The 13,935-nt window shown below is 54.2% G+C and overlaps 1 protein-coding gene across 1 annotated transcript; it reads right to left on the reverse strand.

The window, feature by feature from the left end:
• Positions 1–841: 841 nt before the first annotated feature.
• Positions 842–13,486, reverse strand: LOC103564416 (membrane-spanning 4-domains subfamily A member 6D-like). Its single transcript, XM_070564389.1, has 8 exons — positions 13,353–13,486; positions 11,962–12,106; positions 11,465–11,654; positions 9,686–9,820; positions 8,159–8,215; positions 6,518–6,718; positions 1,840–1,941; positions 842–1,194 (listed from the first exon to the last, which is right to left on the reverse strand). The coding sequence occupies exons 3-8, from the start codon at positions 11,603–11,605 to the stop codon at positions 1,087–1,089; spliced, it is 744 nt and encodes a 247-aa protein (XP_070420490.1). The 5' UTR covers positions 11,606–11,654; positions 11,962–12,106; positions 13,353–13,486; the 3' UTR covers positions 842–1,086.
• Positions 13,487–13,935: the final 449 nt, after the last annotated feature.

The raw sequence follows: 13,935 nt of genomic DNA on the forward strand, positions 1-13,935 counted from the left end.
GAGGACCAGACCCTCCACCCCAGGGGGGCATGCAGGCTGCCTAGAGAGGGGGCACCACCCTGGGTGGCACTCTCTCCCACTGCAGGTGTCTCAAAGGGGCTGACGGCTGAGGGCTTCCAGCAGGCGGCACCCCCTGCAATGGGGAGAAAATTCCCTCATCCCGGAGAGGGATCTGGGTGGTGCCATGTTCACTCCCCTACAGGGTTTGCCTTAATGAACTGAATCGTAAAATCTGACCACCAGCCACTTTAAATAGGTTGTACACCTCAGCCCAGTAATTCAGAGATGCGTTCTGTCTGCCTGCCCCAAGTCCCGTCCTTCCTACTTTGCTCCGTTATGCTCAGATACATACACTACACTCACCGTGTTACACTCAGTCATTTTATCTTATTTTCCATTAATGCTTTTCTTGATCCAATATATTGATTTCATGATCCCCTAATGGGTTATAATCTGCCGTTTGGAAAACACCCTCATATAGTACTAAAGTTGCATCATCCCCGTGTGTCCCCCACTAGGCTCATTTAGGGCAAGGCTTGACTTTGAAAATCTGGCATTTTGTACACTGTGCGGCACGTAGCGGGAGTCCCTCAGTATCTTAGCATCTGATCTCAGTTCCTAAATCTAATCCAAATCTTCCCCATGCACGTCACCAGGTGAAGTATGGAGATAACACGTGGCGGGGTTGTGTGCTCATTCAGCGGAGCCCTGCAGACAACTGACCACTCAGGCAGGGACCCCAGCACCAGCCCCAGGAACCGATTCATGGTCGATGTGATGACCATGCCGCCTGGCTGCATGGGGGCCACCCTGGCCCATCTACAGCCGGTGGCCTGAGAGGTTGGTCATGCGTGTGCTTTATTTGAATCATCGTGAGGCAACCAGGGGACCCACGCGAAACAAACATTCGCTTAGAAGAAGACAAGCCTGTTTATAAATTCCTTAGGGGACCACGGGCCCAGGTTTTCAGTGAGATCTACTCTCCCTCTCCAGGGATGCTGGTCTTCACAGGTCACCGTAACTCTCTGTCTCTGTCTCTCTCTCCGTCTCTCATTGTCTCATTCCGTCTCTTTCATTCTCTCTCTCCTAAGAGGTCACCTGTTCTTCAAATCCGGGATGAGGATCAGGATCAGCAGATGCTCTTGCGAGCATGTTGGTGACAACTGTGTCGCTCTGAGCCAGGAAACGCACGATCTGGAGAAGGCAGAGAACGTCGACAGGCACCTGACTCTGAGTTCTGAGCTTCTGCCCTGTTCCTCTCTCTGCCCCGCCACCCAGCCCCTCCCGAGGCCACAGTTCCCCCACCCTGCTGTGGGGCATGTTGTCCCTTAAGAAAATCTCCAACCAGCCAATCCATGGTTGAGCTGGGGAATTTGGTCTGAGTATGTTTTGCTCTCGTGTGTAAGGGAGGATGTTAAAGTGTTTATAACAAGTGCGAAGTGGAGGAAGGAAGATTCCAGAAGGAGAAAATCCTCTCGAAGCTGGTCCGCTGCCCTTGGCCTTGGAGGTGGGCTGCAGAGGGGGAAATGGCGCCTCATCCTCATCTCAGCTCAGGTGCCTTGGGTGTCAGGTAAGTCATCTAGCCTCGGGAGCCTCAGTTTCCCTTTCTGCTAAGTGAGTGGGTTGCACAACTGCTTTCTAGGTCTGACCAGGTCCTAATCAGCGGTCTCCCCCAACACCGACCCCCGCTCTCTTGCCGTCCTGCCCTCCAGCAGCTGCCTCCCTCTCAGCTGGAGCCACATTCACGGGTCCACCTCAGTGCCACCTGCCACGGTGGTCCTGTGACCACTACCTGTACTGCCACTTGAGTCCCAGGTCCCCGAGCCCCAGGGGACTCACCCCAGGGATGCTTGACCGGGCCTGTTTCCACCAGAGGATGGAAGACGGGACGGCGACACCAAGCTCCAACACCGTGAAGAGGAGCATCACCGAGAGCACCCCCTGGAATGCAGGACGCATAGGTGGGTGCTCGGACCAAGCAGCCCTCTGTCTCCTGGGGTGGCCGGAGGGCTGCAGGCCGCCTGGAACCTCAGAGAGCCTTGCAACACCACCCAGCAAAGAGGACCACCCACTCCTGCTTGGGGGTTGGCATCGTCTAGTCTGCTCGCTGTCCACCTGACCCCACCTGTTCGTGACCCCTGGGAGACAGGGTCAAGCCCTGGTTTCCAGGGTGGGCGGGGCGGCAGGTGGCACCCAGGGTAGAGCAGAGCCTCCCCAAGTGAGTGTCTTTACTTGTCCGGGTCTCAGTGTCCTGTCTGTAAAATGGGGACATTGACGCTCACCCCTCAGGTCCCCAGAGATGGAGGGTGCAGGAGACCTTTGTCAGCACCCTCTACCTGTCCTCACCCCTCGGCAGCAAGGGGCACAGCAACTACTTGAAGCGATTGGCTGGCATAGCTGCCAATGCCCACGCCGCCCCCCTGCCCCAGGGCATACCCACGCGGAGAACGAATCAGACAACTCCACTGCCCTTGGTCACCTTCTTCCAAGCAAGGGCCGCCAGGTAGAACAGGTCAGGCCACACGTGTGCAGAACATCGAATTCATTTATGCTGACCTGACTAGTGGGTTGCATAGTGTCCCCCAAATCTGTGTCCACTCGGAAGCTCAGAATGTGACCTTATTTGGAAATAGGGTCTTTGTAGAGCTAATTAATTAAGGATCTGGAGATGAGGTCATCTGGGGTTTAGGGGGAGCTCTAAAGGCAATGACAGGTGTTCTTATAGGAAGGGAAGAGGACGCAGACACACAGAGGAGAAGGTCAGGTGACACTGGAGGCAGAGGTTGGAGTGATGTGGCCACAAGCCCAGGAATCTGGGGGCCTGGCGCCCCGGAAGCTGAAAGAGGCAGGAAGCACCCTCCCCTGGAGCCTTTGGAGGGAGCGAGGCCCTGACACACCTTGAGTTCAGGCTTCTGGCCTCCAGAACCAGGAGAGGCTGAATTTCTGTTGTTTTCAGCTGCTTTGCATGAGGTCGTTTGTTATGGCCGCCCCAGGGAATGAATTCAAGGACCAAGTGGGAGGGGGATGCTGCTGGCCTGCTCCCCCCTGAGAAAATTCTGAGCAAGTGAGCTCAGCTTGATTCCTCACAAGCTTACCTTTCATCCCCTACACAGACCTCGACCAAACCGCTCTGCGCATCCAGCCCCCAGCAGCTCCCGTTATCGCTGGCGTCATCACCTGGGGGCCGGCCTGAGCCAGGGATTGCGGTGGGTCCAAGTCTTTGTGCTCATCTCGCCCAGCTCGCTGCCTCCTGGGGCCTCCCCTCCCTCTCAAGCTGCCGGATGGAAACCTTGATCCTCCTGACCTGCTCTCCTCTCCTCAGTGTCCTGTGGATCTGTGCCTGTGCCCCTGAGTTTACCGGCTGGAAGCCTTTCTCTGATAGACTCAGGAAGGCAACACCACACTCCATCATTTCCGTAAAATTCTACTCGCTAATAAAGATGTAAAAAAGCCCGTCTCTATTTTTCCTCCGATTTCTGCTCTCTTTGCACTTTGAGTGCTCCAACTTTATTGTACCTCCTTGAAGCTTCTTGATAAGTCACAAATAGTCAACTACAATCAGCTTCTGGCAAAAATGCTTCATCTTCAAGGAGATTCACGGGAAAGACCCTGACAAGGGTTCTAGGAGGCAGGATTCTGATAACTTTAAGACCATAACGCTGAACTGGGTAAGAATTTCTAAAACTCTAATGGAAAATTCCTTGATAAAGCTACTAACCCAAGATGGAGCGAAACAAGAATTAATTACAGGAGACTGAATGAACTGATGGAGGTGATTATAATTTCTCTGACTTCGTTGAAAACATTGCTGGCTCTTTAATGTTTGTTTTCCAGGTTTAAAGACCCTTTCTCCTATCTTTCAAGCTGTCTATAACTTAGATCATTTTGATACAGGTCACTTTTGTAAACAGAAGTTGAGACTTTTATCTTTTTCTCCCTGTCTGATTCCCCCAGTATTCAGAAACTGTCATTAAATATTCTTACTTTTCATGGAAATATATGTATTTACGTAAGCTCAGTCAGGATCTGCTCTCCTTGTAACAGGACGCAATCGGACACGTCCTTAACTTGGCTTCTCAACAGAAAGAGACTTTGAAAGGTCTAGTCCGAGATTCCTCATTACCAGGCAGTTTTAAAGAACTGAGGTCGACTTTATGGAGCCACTAATGTCCCTTGCGTATTACCAAAGCTTGGACTGAAATGTCATCTTTGAGATTGCGCATCGAATGACTATTCTTACACGTTTACGTAAATAATTAATCCAAGTTTAATAAGGCTAGAATTATTTTACAAATTGGTTTCCCTGAAAATATCTTTGATAAAAATTGGATGACCATGAGAAATTATATTTTGGTAGAAGACTATAGTGTACTTAATTATCAGATCCTAGTCTTGTCTTGTTCATTGTCTTCTAGGTTCTATTATCTGCTTAGAAACCTCAGAGAAATCGTCACAATAGATCACTTAGGGACAACCTGCATGCCCGGTGCTGTATGGGCCACTCAAGAAAGTTCCACAGAACCCTGGATGCCATCACCAGAGATCGTCAAACCACAAACCAGGAAAATCCATCAGATTAAAACTGCCATCCTCATTCCACCAACTGAAGATGCTTCAAACGCAGATCTGGACATTTTCTCAACTAGCCGCTCTCCAAACTGAGAAACTGAATTTATAATTTGCTCAAACTATTCATCTTTTTCTTTGGTTTCCATAGAAGTTCCCTAATTAAAATACCTGACCCCTCACATCATATAGAGACCTAATTTAGATGGAAGCTCACCTGCAACGTTGCTTTTTGAAATGCAACATCTTCATGCCCATCCTCTCCTCAGTAATTATGAGGATGTGTGACAGCTAATCCATATGTTATGCCTATGTAAATAACCCTGAAAAATGTAGATTAACTGAAAGAAGTAAAGCCTGAATGTGATTAGAACGCACTTGAGTTGTTTGGCTGGTTAAATCTTGGCTCCTGGGCATACTTCTCCGGGGAATTTTTTAATCCTTGGCTATTATTCTCCTTATAGCCGTCCCATGAACCTCTCTTGTGCCTTATCTCCTCTCAAAGGGTTTAAATGCCTTTCGGCAGCCACTCACACATCAAACGCTACCCATTGCACTAGACAGCCTGAGGAACTCAAGGCTCTGACCGCCATGGGCCTGATGACAATCAACTGTTGGTCGCATGACCCTCGGTCCTGGTGACTCAGCTATTGGAAACAGCACATATGTGATTCTCCAGCCTGGCGACATCGATAGCGGTAACCGAAAGGAACACTAGTAAGTGGTCAGACCCTCAAGTTGCTGAGAGAATGACCAAACGTGGGGGGGGCGGGGCGGGTGTTGTTGCAATTAACACAAAATGGAGACCAGATCAGACAATTTCCCGAGCAGACAAAACCATGGAAGCCATAAGAAAAACTAAATCTAGCTTGTTTCATGAACATGAGTGAAACTTAACTTTGGTTATTTCTTGTAAATGCCTCTGCCAATCATACGAGAAATTCAAGTCATCTTCCTAAAAATGCTAATCACTTTTTTTTTTTTAAGATTGGCCCTGAGCTGACATCTGTTGCTAAGCTTCCTCTTTCTTTTTTTTCCTTCTCTCCAAAGCCCCCAGTACATAGCTGTAGGTCCTTCTGACTCTGCTATGTGGGGCGCCACCTCAGCGTGGCTTGATGAGCGGTGCTAGGTCCACACCCAGGATCCGAACCTGTGAAAACCTGGGCCTCCCAAGCAGAACGTGCGAACTTAACCACTCAGCCACGGATTGGCCCCTGTTATCACTTTTAACCAATTCCCTGCCCTCTGGAAGCTCCCATTGTAACAGCCGATCCTTGTGAAGCTTAACAACGTCCTCGTTTTCACTTTATAAGACATCTTGTGATGTCACGTCCCTGAGCTTGGTGTCAGTTTTTGTTTTGGAAAGCTCCCAGTGTGCAAACTGTCCTTATATGCACAATACACGCTTAGTAAATCCTATTTATTGATTCGGTGGTTTTAATTTTGCTCTTTCTGGATTTCTGATGCTTTGCTTTTGGCCATCACCGTGCACCCCGGTGCATGTGGAGGATTTGTTCCCTCTCTGCCCCGGCTTCTGGTTCTCGTCCTGTTGAGCCCAAGGCCACCTCTCCCGGGCAGATCCCTAACATCTCCCTGAGCCCTTGGCTTTTTTTTGAGCCATTCGTTGCCCCAGGCGCCAGTTCTTATTCAGATACATCCATCCTTTGAGACTCACGCAGCTAGCTTGGTGTGGTTATGAAGGAGCTTAAGCACAAACCAAGTGGACGAGGATCTATTTGCAACTTCGGCCTGTTTGGCATTAAACTACTCAGAACAGCTCTTCCAGCACGATCCACTGAACACCCGTGCTTCCTCAGTGTACAAGCTCCTTTCCTCTGCCTCTTTCCAGCCTTTTCCCCCGGGTCACCCCCCAGAAGAAAGCACAGCCGACAGGAAGCGGAGAACCTCAAAGATTTCACCAGCCTGAAATATTCCATCCAAACATACTCACCAGCAGACTGGAGCCAGCGAAGGCGCAGTCAGCGGTCCTGCCTCTTGAAGGGAAGTTGTCCTGGGGCGTCTGCCTGGACCCCACGTCCAGTTTGCACTGTCCCAAGGCGGTGAACCCCACTGCCAGGCTGAGGAGGATGACGACGAACCCCACAAAAGTGCCCAGGAGACTCAGAAGGCTGGTGACCAGGCTGGTCCAGGCCTGCGGGGGAATTGTGGGTCAGGGTGTCTGCCCCCGGGGCACGCGCCTTTGGGGTACCACGTTCCCGTGGGATGGCAAGGATGGTTCCATGTAAGGGTCACTGCGGGACGGGTCTAGGTGATAGAATTTGTTTCTGGTTATCTTCCATCCTCCGACAGAGCTCCCGAGCCCAGCGGGAAAATGCTGGCAGAACGTGTGAATTCGAGAATGAAGCGCACGCTTCTGGGGGAAACAGACGGGACCGGGCAGGACTGGTTGGAGACACATACCTGACTGATGTCCGGCTGGGCCGTACTGACCGAGTAGTTAAAATACTGAAATGCTCGTATGCTGGGTAAATCACTGCTGCCCTACTCCCCCAGGCCCCCCTCTGGCTTCCCCCTGAGCCACCCAGGTGCCCTGAAGAGGCCCCCTCCTCCCCCATCTCCCCTGAGCCCAGCAGGAGGCCTCCGGACCCCGGCCCGAGGCTGGGCTGGTGTCACATGGGTGCATGACATATTCTGTAACATCACCCCGGCTTGGCCTGCAGGATCCCCCACGCAGGGCTAGAGACAGAGGGGCTTTCCCACCCAACCCCAACAGACACCCCAAAGCAGCATCAGCCACGTGGGGATCCAGCAGAACTGGGACTCCCCTGGTTCTTTCCATCCCTTCCCCCGCACAAACCAGAAGCACGTGAGAGACGTGCCTCTGCAGGCAGGCACGGGAGGGCCACTCTGGGCCCCACGTGGACATTTGTAGCTGGACCCCGGCGTGGGCCCAGAGGAGGGGCTGGCGCAGGAAGCCTGCATTCTAGACTCAGGTCGTTCGGACTCAGTTTCCCAGGAAGCCCTCTGATGCACCCAGCTTTCCCCCCACCATCCCTCTCGAGGAAAAGGGGAAACTTTGCAGATCGCAGTTGTCCCCTGTCACTAAAAGCTGGCCTGCCACCCTCCACTCCATCCTTGTCTGACCCGGAAACATGAGAATGCAGGTGGCCATGCCTCTGGCCACCACCAGTGACCAACACTGGTCTCAGCCAGAACATTTTCTCCTCCAGCCCACACAGACTCCGCTCTGGCTTCATCTTGAGGGAGGGGCATTTCTGGTGGTCTCAGATTTTCTTGCCCAGTGGTGGCACACAGCAAGTACCCCACCACCTCTTTAGCCTGTGGTTACCAAGGACCTGGATCCGGGCAGCCAGCTGGCACCAAATGGTGTCATGACTGGACAGGATTTCTCCGTGGAGCCAGTCAGAGCCTGTCGAGGCTCGGTGCTGGTTACAGAACAGGGATCAGAAGGAGCCCCAGAAACCAGTGGGTGCTGACCAGGCGCTGGCCAAGGGCGCCTGTAGCTGACCCGGGGGTCCGTTCCTTCATGTGAAAGCATGAGAGAGTAACTGGGAGGGGTGCCCTCCGAATTTCCCAGGAAGAAGTGAGCTGCCGCTGGCCCCATACTCACCAAACGTTTAGCTGATCTTTTTTCCAAGATGATACATAGCAATCCAGAAATGATAAACTACTCAGAAAAGAGGAAAATAGTCAGGTCAGTTTCTATGCAGAGAGGCAGCCCTGATGTCCTTACCACCAAGCCGTCATGTCCTTGGTCACCTCCAGGAACATCCTTGTAGGACTGAAGGCATCAGGGACATTGGGTCCTGGGTCACATCCAGGTCCATAGGGGCTTACAGAACAAGTGGGGAAAGGCAGGTGACACAGGAGGATGAAGAAATCCCAAAAAATCTCATGAGGACTTGAGACCGCTCGGAGACAACGTGCCTCCGGGGCGAAGGGGCTTAGGGTCCAGGGCTTTCTCTGGGAGCGAGGCTTTTCCATGGCGGGAGGGCTGCTGAGCGTTACAGGGCCTTGTGGGCAAGGATTGTGGGCTCCGTGGGCTCTGGTAGATGAGAGTCAAGAACAGAAGGAAAACAGAGCCCGGGGGAGAGGAACCTGCAGGGCCTCGCAAAAAGCTCGATCAAAGTGTTTGATTCTGGGTCATCAGAGAAAAAGACGGGTTTAGGGGAATGGGGTAATTTCTAAGGAGCTGTAACAACCAAATTATGCAGCGGAACTTTGTGGCAAGATGGAAGCAAAAAGTTGTCCCAGGAGTCCTAGCAGAAGGAGCCCCCGGGGAGCGGGCAGGCACGCTGGGCAGCAGCCCAGGGAGAGCGCCAAAGTCACCTCCGGCACGACAGGCGGGGCGAGGCGTGGCCAGGCTCTAGGCTGTGGGAAAGGGGCGTTCACATCTCCCCTGAAGCTTCTTGACCCCGGGGGCATCAGGATGACTCAGGACTCCCAGGTGGGTCTGAAGCAGAACTCTCCAGAAGGGCTTCTGGAGATGGACAGCAGCAGGCAGAGCTTCTAGCAATCAGGGCCATCTTTTCACGTTTAGCGTGGGGTCCACTGGTCCCACAGCTGCCAACCACCGGCCTGGCCACTCGGCCGGTGTGTGCTGCCCATATCCGGGTCACTCGGCCCGTGTGCCTGGGTCTCGCTGTTCCTCACTGATCACATCTGGGGGGCCTTCCTATCCCCCTCCCACCCCAGGCTTCTCCTGAACTTGGAAAGGAGTAGGGTGACCCTACGTCCCGGCTGCCAAGGACAGTCCGGGTGTTCTTCTTGTCACAGCATTATTATTAATAGCACCTTCTTTTATGTTTACTAGTGTCCCTGTTGGGGCTACAGATTATATGGTCACCCCAGAGAAAAGCTGCTGAACTCCCAGAGGCCTAGAGGACAACAGTATGATGATTTTCAGAAGAACTGATCTCTGAGCCAGCAAGTCGATGCTGTTCCCACTGGCAGAGTCATTTCCACCCTCCCTGGGCTCCTCCCACTTCTGGCCCATCAGCCCCAAAGCAGATTCCACACCTGCATCTCTGCTTTCCAAATAACGGACACTGCCAGGTGACAGGTGAGCAGACCAGACTGAGCCCGCGCTCCCCCCCTCCCAGGGACCCACCCTCCCACGAGTGCCCACGGGACTCACACACTTGGCACCAACGAACGGGTATCCAGACGACACCAAGGTTACGATAACCGGGCTGAAGTGACGGGGGAAGGAAGTCCACAGCAGAAGGACCCCCAGGCTCATAATCATGGCCCCTGAGAGGATCTGGATGGTCTGAGGGGGAGAGAGAGGCTTACCTGGTGTTGCGGGTTGAATGCGTCCCCCCAAAGTCTACGTCTGAGCCCTCCACCCCAGAACTGGGAAATGTGGCCTTGTTGGGAAAGAGAGGTTTTGCAGGTGTAACTGAGATGTGAGTGAAGGTGAGCTCCCAGTGGGGTAGGGTGGGCCCTTAATCCAACGTGACTGATGTGGTTACAAGAAGAGGAGAGACAGAGAGACAGACGCAGAGGGAAGGGCGCGAGAAGTCGGAGACGGGGACTGGAGTCCCGCGGCTGTGAGCAAGGAGCCCGTGCAGCCCCAGGACTAGGAGAGCTCACAGCCCTGCGGAGCCCGATGCTCGGCTCGTAGCCTCCAGAACTGGGACAGATTATGTTTCTGTTGTCTTCAAGCCACCCGGTTTGTGTCCTGTGTTATTTCAGCCTGAGGAACGGACTCGCTGGGTAAGCCAGTTAAGGGCAGGCCCGCTCAGAGCTCTCGGTGTGACCCCAGCACACTGTGTAGAACTCTGGGGGTTTGGAAAGCCAGCGTGGATGGTGTGCTGCCCGGCCCTGCCCATCACTGGCCCCGATGAGGGCGCAGGGAAACGCATGGTGTTCCTGCCTCTCGGCCCTGGGTGGAAGGGACCGGGTTTCCAGCGAGAGCCCTGGAACCCAGCCCGCAGGCTGCCCATGCTCTCTGCTTCCTTCCGGCTTCTCCCCTCCTCCCTTCTGTGACACGGATGTGCCTCCAAGACAGCTGGTGGTGTGGGAGCTGGTCCCCACCTTCTGCCAGATGAATGGACACATGGACTTCTGCTCAGGGCATGGCTCCCTAGCTGAGAGGGACCCCAGGAGCTATGACAGGGCTATGAAGCGGACTGTCTGAATCAACCCCGGAATAATTCCACCACAAGTTTTTACGCTCATATAACACGTACCAAGCAATTTCTCAGGTGTTGTGAGAAGGGAGTCTCTTAATGGACCTCAAGACTGACTCAGCAAGCAAGCTCTTTTCAACCCAAGGTGAGACAGATACATGGTGAGACTGAGGGAGCTGTAGCAGCCTGTGTGGTCAGGGAGGCACTGAGGAGGTACCAGGCATCAGGATCCCCGCCCCTGGCCTCTGCAGCCGCTTGCCCCGTCCCCGCCCCCCCGTTGCCTCCCTTCAGTCATGAAGTGGAGCGGCTTCTTGTTGAGGAATCGTGGATTATAACAGAGATCTCATTGGAAGTCAGACAAAGCGCAAATGTCCAATCTGTTTTCAAAATGGTTAACGTTTTCAAAAGGGGTGAGCAGGGGGATGAAGTTTCTATAATTTTCAGAAAGAACTTCCCTGGGAAGTAAAATCTAGAAGAGTTTTTAACAGATTTTTGAGCACCCCCAAAATAAGGTGTATGCAAGTATATTATCACCCAGTCGCTCATTTAAAATGAGTTAAGAAAGCCAAGTTTCGTAAATCAAGCTCAGGTGAACACTCCCTGGGAACGCAAACTGGGACATCTCCTGCTTTCCCAAGGAGAAGGCCTTGGGTGGTCTCAGAGGACTCCTCTCCCCCAGCCTCCAGAGCAGCCTGGGGCCCCGCAGTGACACGGAAGTCTCCACCCCGCCCGTGGACTTGTCACCTGCACTCAGCCCGTCCCCTGTGTGCAGCTGCACTTACCCCAAGCACTTTGGCCTCATTCTTCAGACCTTTTTTCCTGTCGTCCTGGTCGGGAGGCTCCAGTTCCTCTGGGTGGGGCACGAGTGAGCCCCCTGGTAGAAGGACCGTAGTGTTCTCACCGGGCACAGTGTAGGACAGCATGCTCCTGCCACTGGAAGAGGCAGGGACCTCTTTCTGGCTCCAACTGGACCTTAAAATGGCAAACCTCCCACATTTCAGATCTCCCCGGGTAGGGCCCAGAACCCTCCTTTAATCTAGGGGTGACCCGGGTTTTGGGACGGGACCTGGGAAAAGAGTGGGCACCTCACATTGCAGGATGGTGAGCATTCTCGCGGGGGACTCGACACCGTCGACGCCTCTTGGTAACCAGAGTTCCCCGGACAGCAGAGCCAGACCCAGAGGAGCATCAGAGGCAAAGATGCCAGCCCGAGCCGGCCTGTGGCTGCTCCCTCTATGTCCCTCTCTCTCCGCTTCCCCTGGTCGCCCCCAGCCCTCACCTCCACGAACAGGACAGGAATACACTCCCCTTGGCCTCAGCCAGGAATGAGATCCAATGCCTCCCAAGGTCCGGTGTCCTTCCCTTTCTTGGGCGAGGCCCGTCCCCTTCAGGACGTCGCCTTAGCTCTGACTGCTTCTGTGGCCCTAAGGAGAATAGGAATTCTTATTAGTAAAACTAACAATTGACATCAGAGTTTTCCAGGCTCCCACAGTGTACAAGGCTCTGTGCTCTGCTGGTGCTGATGCCAACACCCGGTGACACTCACAAGCGGAGAGTCTAAGTTGTTGGTTCTGAACTAATAACACGCTCAGAACATAAGCACCTGGCACAGCACGCGGCAGTAATAAATGTGCAACAAATGTTAGCAATTATGCCGTAAATGTAGTTTACATACAGTAATTACGTGCGATAAGTGATTAGCAATAGCGAGTATCGTCATGTCGAGTTCTCACGCTGATGAGTCCCGTCAGCCGCAGTTATCCTGCAGCCTTGACATGGGGCTGCACGCGGGCGACACAGACTAAGATTTGGGAAAATTTGGGTTCGGCCTGGCTTCTCTCCTGGGAACATCACTGGCTCACAGGCTGTGGTCCGGCCCTTCAGGGGCATGCGGTCTCCCAGGTGCGCTCGGCCCTGCCTGTCCCTAGTCCTGTTCGCTGCACGGCCCCTCCGAGGACGGCACAGTTAGAACAGGGCACACGGCTGTCTGAAGAGGCGATGGTTCTGCCCCCTGGCCCTTGGTCCAGCTGTCTCAGAGCTTGCGGGATGCCCCAGGCCTCCAGGCTGGCGGGGGTAACATATACAGCTGGGAACCACACCCCAAACTAGGCGCCTGGTGGAGTCTGGTGGGAACAGCATGGGGCTGCAGGAACACACAGCCAAAGACAGCGCAGGACGCAGGAGAGACCCTGGGATCACCGTGGCCCCTCTCTGCAGCTGGAGATCACACGTGGGCCCGGCTTTGTTTCATCAAGGGGACGTCTGGGCTCCACAGGCCCCCGTCGACCCCGCGCTGCCCTAACTGGCAGGGAGCATCGAGGTCTCCGTCTTGGGCACCACGAGGACTGACACTTCACAGGGTTCTACCCGCAGCAATTGTCTCTGTTTCTAGAACTAGGCCAGAGACATGATGGAGCTGAGTTACCATGGAATCAACTAAACTGAGTGTGGGCTGAAAGCTGCGATGTGTACTGGAAGCAGAGGGCGTGCCCCAAGATCGTGGACCCCCAGAGCTGCCAGGGGCCCACTCGACAGGCGAGGGGGGGCCGCCCCGAGGCCTGAAGCTCCTCAGATGCAGGGACAAGAGAGCGAGACTCTCCTCTCCCTCATCAGTGCCCTTTCCAAAGGATGAGGGGCTCGCAGCCCGGGGAAGACCCCCTGGATGCCTACCTGCCCCTGGGGTCCGCCGCGGGCTTCGGCTGAGCTGCAGGTCGGCGGGCGTGCGGGGCCTCCTCTCCCGGGCCAGCGGGGGCCTCACCAGGAGCCCCTCTGCAGCTGGTCCTGTCACAGCCCCTTCCGCTCTGCTTTTAGACCCCGAAACTCCCCGTCTCTTCCTTAACCGAAACAGGGGCACTGGTTGCGACACAGGAAGTGGCACTTGCTGTTCTCACGCGGGAGGATTCCCGAAGTGATCAGCTCTTCCTTTTTCTCACTTCTAGGACTGATGAGTGGCCCTAACTGGAACCAATTTACATGAGAAGAGCCGGTTGCAGGCTCTGAAGCCACTGGGCTGGGCTTGGATGCAGGCGGTCCTTCAAACCCGTGGGGTGAGACAACTTGTCCGAAGCCCCCAGTCTCAGATTCATTACCTGCTTAACGGGGACCCAGACGCCCCGCTCCATACAGCTGTGTACCCAGCTGTAGGCTCCTCCTCGCCCTGCCTCATCTCCCTTCCACACTCCCACCTTTCAAACCCGCCCACCCTCGTCTTTGTGCCCTCCCGGGTCATGGAGCACCGGCTGGAGCCTGCCGA

Source organism: Equus przewalskii, chromosome 11 (genome assembly GCF_037783145.1).
Source record: "Equus przewalskii isolate Varuska chromosome 11, EquPr2, whole genome shotgun sequence".
NCBI lineage: Eukaryota > Metazoa > Chordata > Mammalia > Perissodactyla > Equidae > Equus > Equus przewalskii.